The 11,243-nt window shown below is 39.1% G+C and overlaps 1 protein-coding gene across 1 annotated transcript in view; it reads left to right on the forward strand.

The window, feature by feature from the left end:
* The window catches only part of LOC125129913 (calcium-binding mitochondrial carrier protein SCaMC-1), a 51,432-nt gene extending 40,738 nt beyond the window's left edge, over positions 1 to 10,694 (forward strand). The window contains exons 9-10 of the mRNA XM_047785153.1: positions 6,984 to 7,134; positions 8,647 to 10,694. Coding sequence (XP_047641109.1) covers positions 6,984 to 7,134; positions 8,647 to 8,831 — 336 coding nt within the window. The 3' untranslated portion in view covers positions 8,832 to 10,694. The remainder of the gene's footprint in view (positions 1 to 6,983; positions 7,135 to 8,646) is intronic.
* Positions 10,695 to 11,243: the final 549 nt, after the last annotated feature.

An 11,243-nucleotide genomic window follows, 5' to 3' on the forward strand; every position in this document is an offset into this window, starting at 1 on the left:
AAATAAATAGATAGATAGATAGATAGATAGATAGATAGATAGATAGATAGATAGATAGATGGAGTTACTATGTGATCCTGCAATCCCACTCCTGGGTGTGCATCTGGAGAAAAATCTAATTCAAAAAGATAATGCACCCCAATGCTCATAGCAACACTCTTTACAATAGCCAAGACATGGAAGCAACCTAAATGTCTGTCAGCATAGGAATGGATAAAGAAGATATAGTACATATACACAGTGGAATACTACTCAGTCATGAAAAAGAATGAAATAATGCTATTTGCAGCAACATGGATGGACCTAGAGATTATTATAATATGTATATAACCTGAAGCTAATACAACATTATAAATAAACTGTAATTTAAAAATGGTTATTACAGGGAGTTCCCGTCGTGGCGCAGTGGTTAGCGAATCCGACTGGGAACCATGAGGTTGCGGGTTCGGTCCCTGCCCTTGCTCAGTGGGTTGACGATCCAGCGTTGCCGTGAGCTGTGGTGTAGGTTGCATACGCGGCTCGGATCCCGCGTTGCTGTGGCTCTGGCATAGGCCGGAGACTGCAGCTCCAATTTGACCCCTGGCCTGGGAACCCCCATATGCCGCGGGAGTGGCCCAAGAAATAGCAAAAAGACAAAAAAAAATGGTTATTACAGATATAGTTTAGCTTAGAAGATAGTATTAGGAATTTTTTTTTTTTGAGGAGAAAGAAAGCAAAAATGGCACATTTTCTTTGATTTATTAAAATTGATAAAGCCAAGAGACTGATGTGGGTACCACAGAGTCATTCCTTGAACTTGTCAACCTGAAGAAACCCAGGAGGTGTAATCAAATACAAAGCGTTTATTTGGGGTTGAGGAATTGCAGTTTGGTCCACATAGATTTGGCTCACAGCCTGAACAGTGTCAGCTAGGGAGTAAAAGTCTAGGTTTTTAGTGGCAAAGAAGGGAAGTTTGCATTACAAAGAATTTTAATTTGAATTGAAGGCAGAACCTCATTGGTTAAACATGATTGATTACTAAGGCTAACACCTAGGGGGAGGTAGGAGTTTGTTACTGTGACAAATTGCAGGTGTTCTTTGCAGTGTCCTTGGACTACCTGTGATGTGGCCCAGTTCATAAGTTCATGGTTCCACCTGGTGAGATGTATATAAGGTCCAGCTTTTGAATGCACTTCTGACTTCATTTAAAAGCTCCTTGACATAAGCGACTCCATTTCATTTCACATTTCCCCCTTTTGATTAAGATCATTCTCTAAGTGCATTGCATTTAGATTTGCTTTGTCTCACATCACTGGGATTGGACCTATCCAGAAAATCACATTTCATGTGTAGGGGGTAAGTTTTTATTCTCCAATGGATTTTTCAAAGAATCAGTGTCACAAAGGGGTAGACCACATTTGAGGAACAGGGAGGCATTCACGCAAGTTTGGTTGTTCATAAGGCAGTTGTCCTCGTGGCCTGATTAGCTAAGTTATTTCCTTTAGTTGGATGCACAGGTACACTAATGGTGGTTAGGACAGATGGAAGTTGGATCAATTCCAACAATTTATTGACCTAACTTTTATTCTTCATCTGGTTGCCTCCCAAGGTTAAGAATCCTCTGTTTCTAGAGCATGCCAAAGTCATGAACTACCCTAAAGGCAAAGCAACTCTCTGGATAGATATTCACAGTTTAACCTTCTGCTACGGTGAAATCTCTAGTTAAAGCACTGAGTTCTGCCTGCTGGGCTGGAGTAACGGTCAGCAGTGGAGCTGCTTCAGTTACTTCAGAGGAGCGTATAAGCGCATACCCATCCCAGTATTTTCCTTTGCTGCTCTCCAACAAGAGCCATCAGTAAACCATGACATCTCAGTGTTAGCAATAGGGGTTTATCGTAAGTCAGCTCTAGGGGATAATAACTGCCCAGTCAGGGTAGACAGTCTTGAGAAGTTTTGTCATTAAGTAAACAGAGAAGGGTTGCAGCCTTGAGGTTTTTGTAATGAGAAAGTCATGCGAGAAGTTAGTAACCATATTTCATATGGGGTAAGAGGGCCTGCAGAAAGGTGTTGAGTATGATGCGAATTGAGCAAATCTCTTTTTGCACGGGGGAACAAATAATGAGTGGAGAGCCCCAAACTGTTTCTTCAGTTGGTGTTGTGAGGGCTGCCGCTCCTGAAGCAGCTCTCATGTACTGGGGAGGTGTCTGGCTACAGGTCTGATTGTTCAGTGTAATAGTCAGCAGGTCGGTATTGACCTCTGTGCCTTTGAGTGAGCACTGCTAAGGCCTTTGCCTTCTTTAATACATGAAGTGGAAGAGGGAAAGCTGCTAATGAGTATATCTTAAAGTAGGGGACTGAGAAAGCCACAAAGAAGTTTTCCTCCCACTCTGAAGGATCTGGTCTTTCAGCTCTGAACAATGAATAAAGAGGCTGGGCTATTGAAAAACTAAGTATCCAATTTCTAAAGTATCTGGTCAGACCCACATATCTTTAAAGTTGTCTTTTGGTCTGCGACTAGGGGAAATTTAATACCTTTGAATCCTCCTGAGATCAGGTGCCCTAGGTATTTGATCTACATGTGAACAAATTGTACTTCCTTTAGAGACCTTATGACCTTAGCTCGAGGAGATGGATGCTGTCTTGCTCACTTGATTCCTCGGAAGAGGAACAGAGAAGAAAGCAACCAGCATATTGAAGAGGGTGGAAACGTGTAGAAAAATGATATCTGTTAAATTTGCTTTTTGGATCTGTAGTAAGTAAGAAGGGCTTTCGGTCTAGACTTATGGCCTGACAGTCCAGTATTGCCCTTTCCACATGAAAGAAAATAAAATTGGACTTTCTCAATCCATAGGGATGCTGAGAAAGTTGCTACAGAGGTCAGTTATGGTGAAAAATTTTTTCTCTGTAGGTATTGACCTTAAGAAGGTATGAGGGTTAGGGGCATCTGGTTGACAGTTGATGACAATGTTAATAGCCCTCAAATCTTGCACAAATTTCCATTCTCTTCTGTGGAGTTTCTAAATAGGGAGAGTGGGTGTATTACAGGGCCTAGTGCAGAGGACTATGAGGTCTTAGGTCCTACATTCCTCTATGAATGATGTAGTTCCTGTTAAGACCTCAGGATTTATAATTTTTTTTTTTTTTGTCTTTTTGCCATTTCTTGGGCCTCTCCCGCGGCATATGGAGGTTCGCAAGCTAGGGGTCAAATCGGAGCTATAGCCACCAGCCTACGCCAGAGCCACAGCAACGCTGGATCCGAGCTGCATCTGCAACCTACACCACAGCTCACGGCAACGCCGGATCCTTAACCCACTGAGCAAGGTCAGGGATCGAACCCGCAACCTCATGGTTCCTAGTCGGGTTCGTTAACCACTGCGCCACGACGGGGACTCCATAAGACCTCAGGATTTAAAAGATCTTGTTAAGCATTAAGAAGTGGTTTACCACAGTCAATTTAAATTTAAAGTGGGGGAGCGAAATGAATCTGCCCAATATTGGCCGTGGATTTTGCCGATTCTCTTGAGGGTTTTCTTTAAGTGTATATTATCTTCCAAGCTGGTTTTAAGGGCAAAAACTGCTGATAGGCTTGAGGAGCTTGGAATGCTGGGGATGCTGAGGGGTTGAATTAATTTCAAGAATACTTTCTTTTCCCTTTTGAAAAAAAAAAAAAAGGGGATAGAGCTGTCTCCTCAAGTCTATGCTTTGAGTTTTTTTGGAAGTATACCTTCTGGTAGAATTACTGGGTCATATGGGAATTCTTTGTTAAGCTTTTTGAGGACCAAGCTGTTTTCCATAGAAGCTGTACCCTTTTCATTTCTACTAAGGGTACACAAGAATTCTGATTTTTCTACATCCTTGCTAATATTTGTTAGTTTCTAGCTTTTGTTTTTTGAGTACTTATCCTAACAGGTGTGAAGCAATATCTCATTGTGCTTTTGATTTGCATTTCTCTCACAATAAGTGATGTTGAGTGTCTTTTATATGGCTGTTGTCAATTTGTGTATCTTTTTGGAAGAAATGTCTATTCAAGCCCTTTGCCCATTTTTTAATCAGGTTATTTTAAATATTGTTGTTTAGTTGTAGGAGTTCTTTATATACTTTGGATATTAACCTCTTATCAGATATATGGTTTGCAAACATATTCTCCCATTCCGTAGGTTGCCCTTTCACTCTGTTGATTGTTTCCTTTGCTGCACAGAAGTTTTTAAGGTGTCGAAATCCATTTATCCATTTTTACTTTTCTTGCCTGTACTTTCGGTATCATATCCAAGAAATTGTTGCCAAGTCCAGTGTGCTAAAGCTTTTATCCTATGTTTTCTCCTAGGAATTTTATGTTATTAGGTCTTATGGGCAGGCATTTAATCTATTTTGAGTTAGTCTTTTGTATGTGTTGTAAGGTAAGGGTCCAACTTTATACTCTTGCTTGTAGACATCCAGTTTTCCCAGCACCATTTGTTGAGGATACTGTCTTTTTCCCCAGGTGGAGTCTTGGCATCCTTGTTGAAGATCATGTGCCCATGTATTCAAGAGTTTATTTCTGGGCTCTCTGTTTTGTTCTGTGGAACAAACTGTGCACCTGTCTTTCTGCCAGTACTGCTGTCTTGATTACTGTTGCTTTGCAGTATTTGTTGAAAGTGTGAAGGCCTCAGAAGTGTGAGGCTGCCAACTTTGTTCTTTTTTTTTTAAGGTTATTTTGGCTTGTTAGGGTCCCTTGAGATTCCACTTGAATTTTAGAATATATATTTTTTCTATTTCTTCAAAAAATGTCATTGAAATTTGAATAGGGAGTGCCTTGCATATATAGACTGCTTTGGGTCGTGTATTACTATGTTTGGGCTACCATAACAAAATACCATAGACCATACCATATACCAAAATACCATAGGTGGGTTAAACAGAATAAATGTATTTCTTCACAGTTTTGGGGGCTAGAAGTCTGAGATCAAGGTTCCAACTGATTTGGTTTGTGGTGAGGCTCCCTCTTCCTGGTTTGCAGACAGCTGCCTTCTTGCTGTGTTCCCAAGAGGAGAGGGAGAGAGTGAGTGAGTGAATTCTCTGGAGTTTTTTTCTTATAAAGACACTAATCCTATTGAGTCAGGACCCCACTGTTATGACCTTGATGTTGCCAAAGAACCTTCATAAGGTGATAAAATTTTGAGAATATCTGTAAATATTGTACAAGCCAATGAAGAGGGGGAGACAAGACAAAAACAAAAATAAAAAAGTAAAAAAAAAAATAGAGAGAGAAACCTGAGAGGCAAGAAATGATAATGATCCTAGGATGTAGAAGAAAATGGATTATGAAATACACAGAAAGGACTTAGAAGATTTTGTATATTTTAGGAGTTCCCTTGTGGCACAGCAGGTTGGGTAAAGGGCATTGTCACTGCAGCAGTTCTGGCCACTGCTGTGGCACAGGTTTGATCTCTGGCCCAGGAACTTCCACATGTCTTGGGCATGGCCAAAAATACCGAAAAAAAGATCATGTATATCTTTTATAGAATTTAAAATTAATTATTTTAAGAGTGCATTTTTCTATCTTTTTTTCCTCCCTTTTCTGGTTTTAATAGTGTAAAGAATTGATTTGTTTCTAGTGAGTCACTGCTGTTTTCTCATTTCCATAGTTCAGACTATGGAATGATTGTCATTAGCCTTTGTGACTTTATTTATTGTCATGTTATTACAGTACTAAATGAACACTAAATAAGGCACTTAAATACAATTTTTGCTTTCAAATTTATAGAGCTATTCTTGTTATATAATTGTAAGGTTGAAGTATGCTGTTAAATTTTTCATTAAATAATTTAAACTAGTATATAATTTGTCCCATATATTACCATGTATTTTTATACTTATGATGTTTTAGGAATTCCCATTGTGGCACAGCAGAAACAAATCTGACTAGTATCCATGAGGATGTGGGTTTGATTGCTGGCCTCGCTCAGTGGGTCGGGGATCCGGCATTGCTGTGAGCTGTGGTGTAGTTTGTAGATGTGGGGCTTGGATCCTGTGTTGCTGTGGCTCTGGTGTAGGCTGGCAGCTGTAGCTCTGATTCGACCCCTAGCCTGGGAACTTCCATGTGCTGCAGGTGCAGCCCTAAAAAGCAAAAAAAAAAAAAAAGAGGGAGATTTTATATTCAAAATGTATATTAGCATATATATTTTATTCAGTTTCCCTCAATTATTGCCTTCTAATGGAAATACAGGGACCTAGGGATCATAGGGAAATGGCATGGCCGAGATCAGTACACTCTTCTGTACCCTTGTTTAAAAAAATCCCTACCGAGACTAATTTTCCTCGTTTCTAAAATCAGAAGAAAAGCTCTACCTCAGAGCTTTTATAAAAGGCCTAAATGAAGTCATGTTTGTGTAAAGTACACAATTAGATGTGAGTAGTAGTATAGTGTTTTTATTTAAACTCACTGTAGGGGGAGTTCCCGTCGTGGCACAGTGGTTAACGAATCCAACTAGGAACCATGAGGTTGTGGGTTCGATCCCTGGCCTTGCTAATTGGGTTAAGGATCCGGCATTGCCGTGAGCTGTGGTGTGGGTTGCAGACCTGGCTCGGATCCTGCATTGCTGTGGCTGTGGTATAGGCCAGCATCTACAGCTCTGATTTGACCGCTAGCCTGGGAACCTCGATATGCTGCGGGAGAGGCCCAAGAAATGGCAACAAAGACAAAAAAAAAAAAAAAAAAAGCCAAAAAACAAAAACCAAAACTCACTGCAGGAAATGTACTTTAGATCCCACATTTGCTGTGCTCTTGATCTTCACATGTATTTGGAAGATGAGCAGCCTGTGAAGACCTGTCACGTGCGAAGGTCCTGTGGCCGCCCCTGTTCTCTGCAGTGGCTGCCGCTCCTGGAAATGTGCCACCTGGCCTTGCAGAAATGTGGCCTGTCTGTTATCAGGATGAGAGTGGCTGTGAGAACGTTCATGTTGAGCGGAAGCAATTGTAAAATTAGTTGTTTTATTATTTCTCTTCTTTCCTGTTTCTCTGGCAGCTCCTAAAGTCCCATTGGCTTGATAATTTTGCCAAAGACTCTGTAAACCCAGGAGTCATGGTGTTGCTGGGATGCGGAGCCTTATCCAGCACCTGTGGTCAGCTGGCCAGCTACCCTTTGGCCTTGGTGAGAACACGCATGCAGGCTCAAGGTGAGTTTAGGATGAAAGGATGACCCTGACGAAAGTACTGCGTCAGTAACGTGCTTTTGGAGCTTCAAGTTCTCCTGGGACAGCAGGGTGTGGTTTTCAGATAGTATTTTTCAAGCTTTTTCCTGAAGGGGGCTTTTTAGAATTTTTTTCCCTAATCAGTTCCTCTTCATGAAATTTTAATACCATGGATACACTGCTCATAAACTGTATGCATATTTGTGGTTTATGCATAACAAGAATAAGGTTTTTTTGCATGTGTTGCGAATGTGTGTTTTAAGAGTGCAGGTATCCCTGGGTTCTGGTTCTGCATCTATGGATTCAACCAACTGTGGATCAGAAATATTCAGAAAGGAGTTCCTGTTGTGGAGCAGCAGAAACGAATCCAGCTAGTATCCATGAGGATGTGGGTTCCCTGGCCTCACTCAGGGGTCAGGGGTCTGTTGCTGCCATGAGCTGTGGTATAGTTTGGAGACTCGGCTTGGATCCCATGTTGCTATAGCTGTGGTGTAGGCCGGCAGCTGTAGCTCCCATTTGAGCCCTAGTCTGGGAACTTTCATGTGCTGCAGGTGTGGCCCTAAAAAAGGAAAAAAAAAAAAAATTCGGGAAACTCCCCCTCAAACTCCAGAAAGTTCCAGGAAGCAAAACTATTTATATAGCCTTACATTGTATTTACACATATTTAATAGCATCTCTGCTGGAAGTGTTGGTTAATTAATGATTGACTGCTCATTGCAGGGTTGGGGATAGAGCTGCAGGTGCTCAGGGTGTGCTATTTAAAAAAAATGAGAGTTGAGGTGAGATTGGCCAGGAATAAAGCAAAAGAGACAAGAAAGGCACAGCATGCATACATTTTAATATAGCCGTAAAAGGCAGCCAATCGTAAGAAAGGGGAATAACTGATAGATGGCAGGAGAGCCGGGAGGGCAGATGTGGTCAAAGTGGAGGGAGAGTCAGTGTCACTGTGGGGAGGAATCACAGTTCAAAAGGTGTAGGTCCATGGTAGTGAACAAGTCCAGCCACCATTTATCAAGAATGTGACAAATGCCAAGTGCATTACATACGTTGTTGCTAATTCTTACAACACTGCACAGTTTTCATTCCATTTACAGAGGAGAAAATTCCATTTACCATCAGCTCTCAGCTCTCTCACTTGCTAGCTAAGTGTGTTAGGACACGTTTCTCTCTCTCTCTCTAAGCCTCCAGTCCCTTATTTATGAAATGGGTATAATAATACTTTCCTAGGAGGATTAGTATATACAGTAACTAGCCCAACATCTAGCACATAATAAACATTCAGTAAATAACTGTTAGTCCCATCGTTATAATCAGGATGCTCACTGCTAGGCACCATACAGGGAGAATTATATAAAGGGGTACTTTCTTGGGTGCCTTGGAATACATTTGATCCTTTCATTGTATTCTCGAATATCATTCTGAATCATAATCGCAGATGGTAGTAATAGCACATGCTTGAATATTAAGTTAATGTGGCTTCTTTTTTTTGTTTTCTAGCCATGGTAGAAGGAGCCCCACAGCTGAACATGGTTGGGCTTTTTCGACGGATAATTTCTAAAGAAGGAATACCTGGACTTTACAGAGGCATCACCCCAAACTTTATGAAAGTGCTCCCTGCTGTAGGCATCAGTTATGTGGTTTATGAAAATATGAAACAAACTTTAGGAGTAACTCAGAAATGACATGTTGAATTTTTTTGCTTTAATGTGATTATGGAAACTTTCAGTCATCTCTAGATTGACCTTTTTTTTTTTTTTTCCCCTGGAATTGCAACATGTCTGTGGCAAAAGAAGCTGTATTTTTTTCACAAAAGGGAAGAGCATATCAATGATAACGTCAAACGTTTGGACTTGATTTTATACATTCAGAAATGTGAAAAATCATAGTTTTGATACGATCATACAATTTTGAAAAGGCCACAAAACTGTATTTTATCTTTTCTTATTCATCCTATTTACAAATCTGTGCCCTGAATCCTAAATCTGAAAAAAAAAGTACTTGCTTGAACTAAGTTTGTTTGTGTGATAGAGTTATAAATCTTTAATCTTTATTTTGGTTGGTTCAAGTTCCTGCCAGTTCCTTTATCCTTAAATATCTTTTCCTTGAAAACAAAATGATCATGAAACCTCAAAACTTAAATTGTTTATATATTTTGTGTGTCTTTATAAACTTCTTAAAATTTCCCTGTAGAATGGAGAATCATTGCATGAAAACATACCTTACAGCAGCCAAATAGGTATAGCGTTTATATTCTTTCTTAAAGCTGAATAAGAATGAATGTTAAGTGGCAGAATTTCAAGGCGTGCAAATAGCCCAGCCCATTCATGTAATTTTTGTGTAAGGGGGAGTGCTCAAATATTTATTTCTGTGGGCACGTCCCTGTTTTTCTTGCACTGTTATTTGATCCCAGGATGGCACACTGATTGTCAGTATGTTACTGTTAAATTATCAACACACGGCAACTTATTTGAAAGATGCTTTTTATTGTCATTGGTTTGAAAAGCACCAGGAAACAAAACCCTTTGGCCTGTAATCAACTTTTGAAGAACATCTTTCTTTGCTTTGTGCTTTGTTTCCTACTTGAGTCTGACTTCCATTTTAATCAGGAAGGCTTCTTGGTTATCTGAAATCTCTTAATTACACAAAGTAGGTTGATCATGCGTGAAGGGCATTCTCATTTCCCCTCACTGTTTAATTTCTTTGACCCTGCACTTCTCTAATTGGGCAGCATATATATGAGGAGAATAGTGCATATTAATAGTACTATATGTTAACTTTATAATTTGGTGTCTGTATTTAAATGAGAGGCCCAATTTATAGACATGTACATTCATGTTCTTTCTTGCTCCCAGTCTAAGGAACATGTTATGATATAGAAACTTACTTTATAATATTGATAACATGCTTTTATTTTACTGAAGCCATTTTTGCAATCAGCTGTCTTTTCTAATTTGTGTGATTAAGGCTTAGAAAAATATTTATTAATTGAAGTTATTCTTTAATTTAGTTCGAGTTTGATTTCTAGTAATTTCTGTTATAAATTGCCAACATGTTCATGAAAATCTAGTGACATAACAGACATTTCCTTTATTTGAACCTACCTCTCATATTTTCTGAACCAAAAAGAAATGTTGGATTTGTATTTGTGAAACATATACTAAAATTTAGTTTTCATTATATTAGTTACATCTGATAAATGTCTCTGTATTTTTATGATACATATGATGCATATGTATGGGACTCTGTCTTCGGGATGTTTGTACTTTTGAAATACATAAATGACAATATTAAGGTGCATGGTACATGATTAGCTCTTTTTTTCACATGAAATTATGGAATGAGTAAAATTGCAAACTACTGAAAAAGATTCATTGTTCATTATGAATTTAAATTGTTTGCTATTTATCACTTGTAAGGTATGAGTGTGATCTATCTGTGTATCTTGTATCTTTTGGAAAGAGCCCAGAGTTGAAAATAGTTTATTTCCATCACTATTGCATATTTACTTTCCATTTATATTAAAAACATAAATATATATTTGTTTTTGAAATGACTTGTTTCCTCATTTAAAAAAATGGAGTAATTACGTATAGGATGGGTAAAGAATGAGGTTCTACTGTCCAGAAAGCAACGTAACATTGTATGTCAACTATACTTCAATAAAAATGTTTTAAAAATAGTATAACTAAGGCAAAAAAATGGCTGTGTCATGAAGCTTATATCACTGGCAGCAGTGCAAATAATATATATATAGCATTATTGAATAAGACTCATTGTAGTCTTTCCAAATGCTTTGGCCTTTGCTGAGTAGCCACAGCAGTTATTGTCTCTCTCATACATTTTGGTCTAAGGTAACGTTTCTCGTGATGTCCAAATCCCGCATTTACCAATTAGGGTTGTACCTTCGGTGGTCATAGTACTGAGGAAAAGCCAAAGTCCCAGGGTTCCTTGCCACATCGTGGTGCAGCATCAGTTTGTCCTGAGGTTGCGGGAAACAAGAGCTAAGTAAGTTGACCGGTAAGTAATTAAAACAATTTTATAGTGCAGATTATACAATTATGAAGATTGTAAAATTTGATATTAAATGATAAAAT

The sequence above is a fragment of the Phacochoerus africanus genome, chromosome 6, assembly GCF_016906955.1.
Source record: "Phacochoerus africanus isolate WHEZ1 chromosome 6, ROS_Pafr_v1, whole genome shotgun sequence".
Lineage (NCBI taxonomy): Eukaryota > Metazoa > Chordata > Mammalia > Artiodactyla > Suidae > Phacochoerus > Phacochoerus africanus.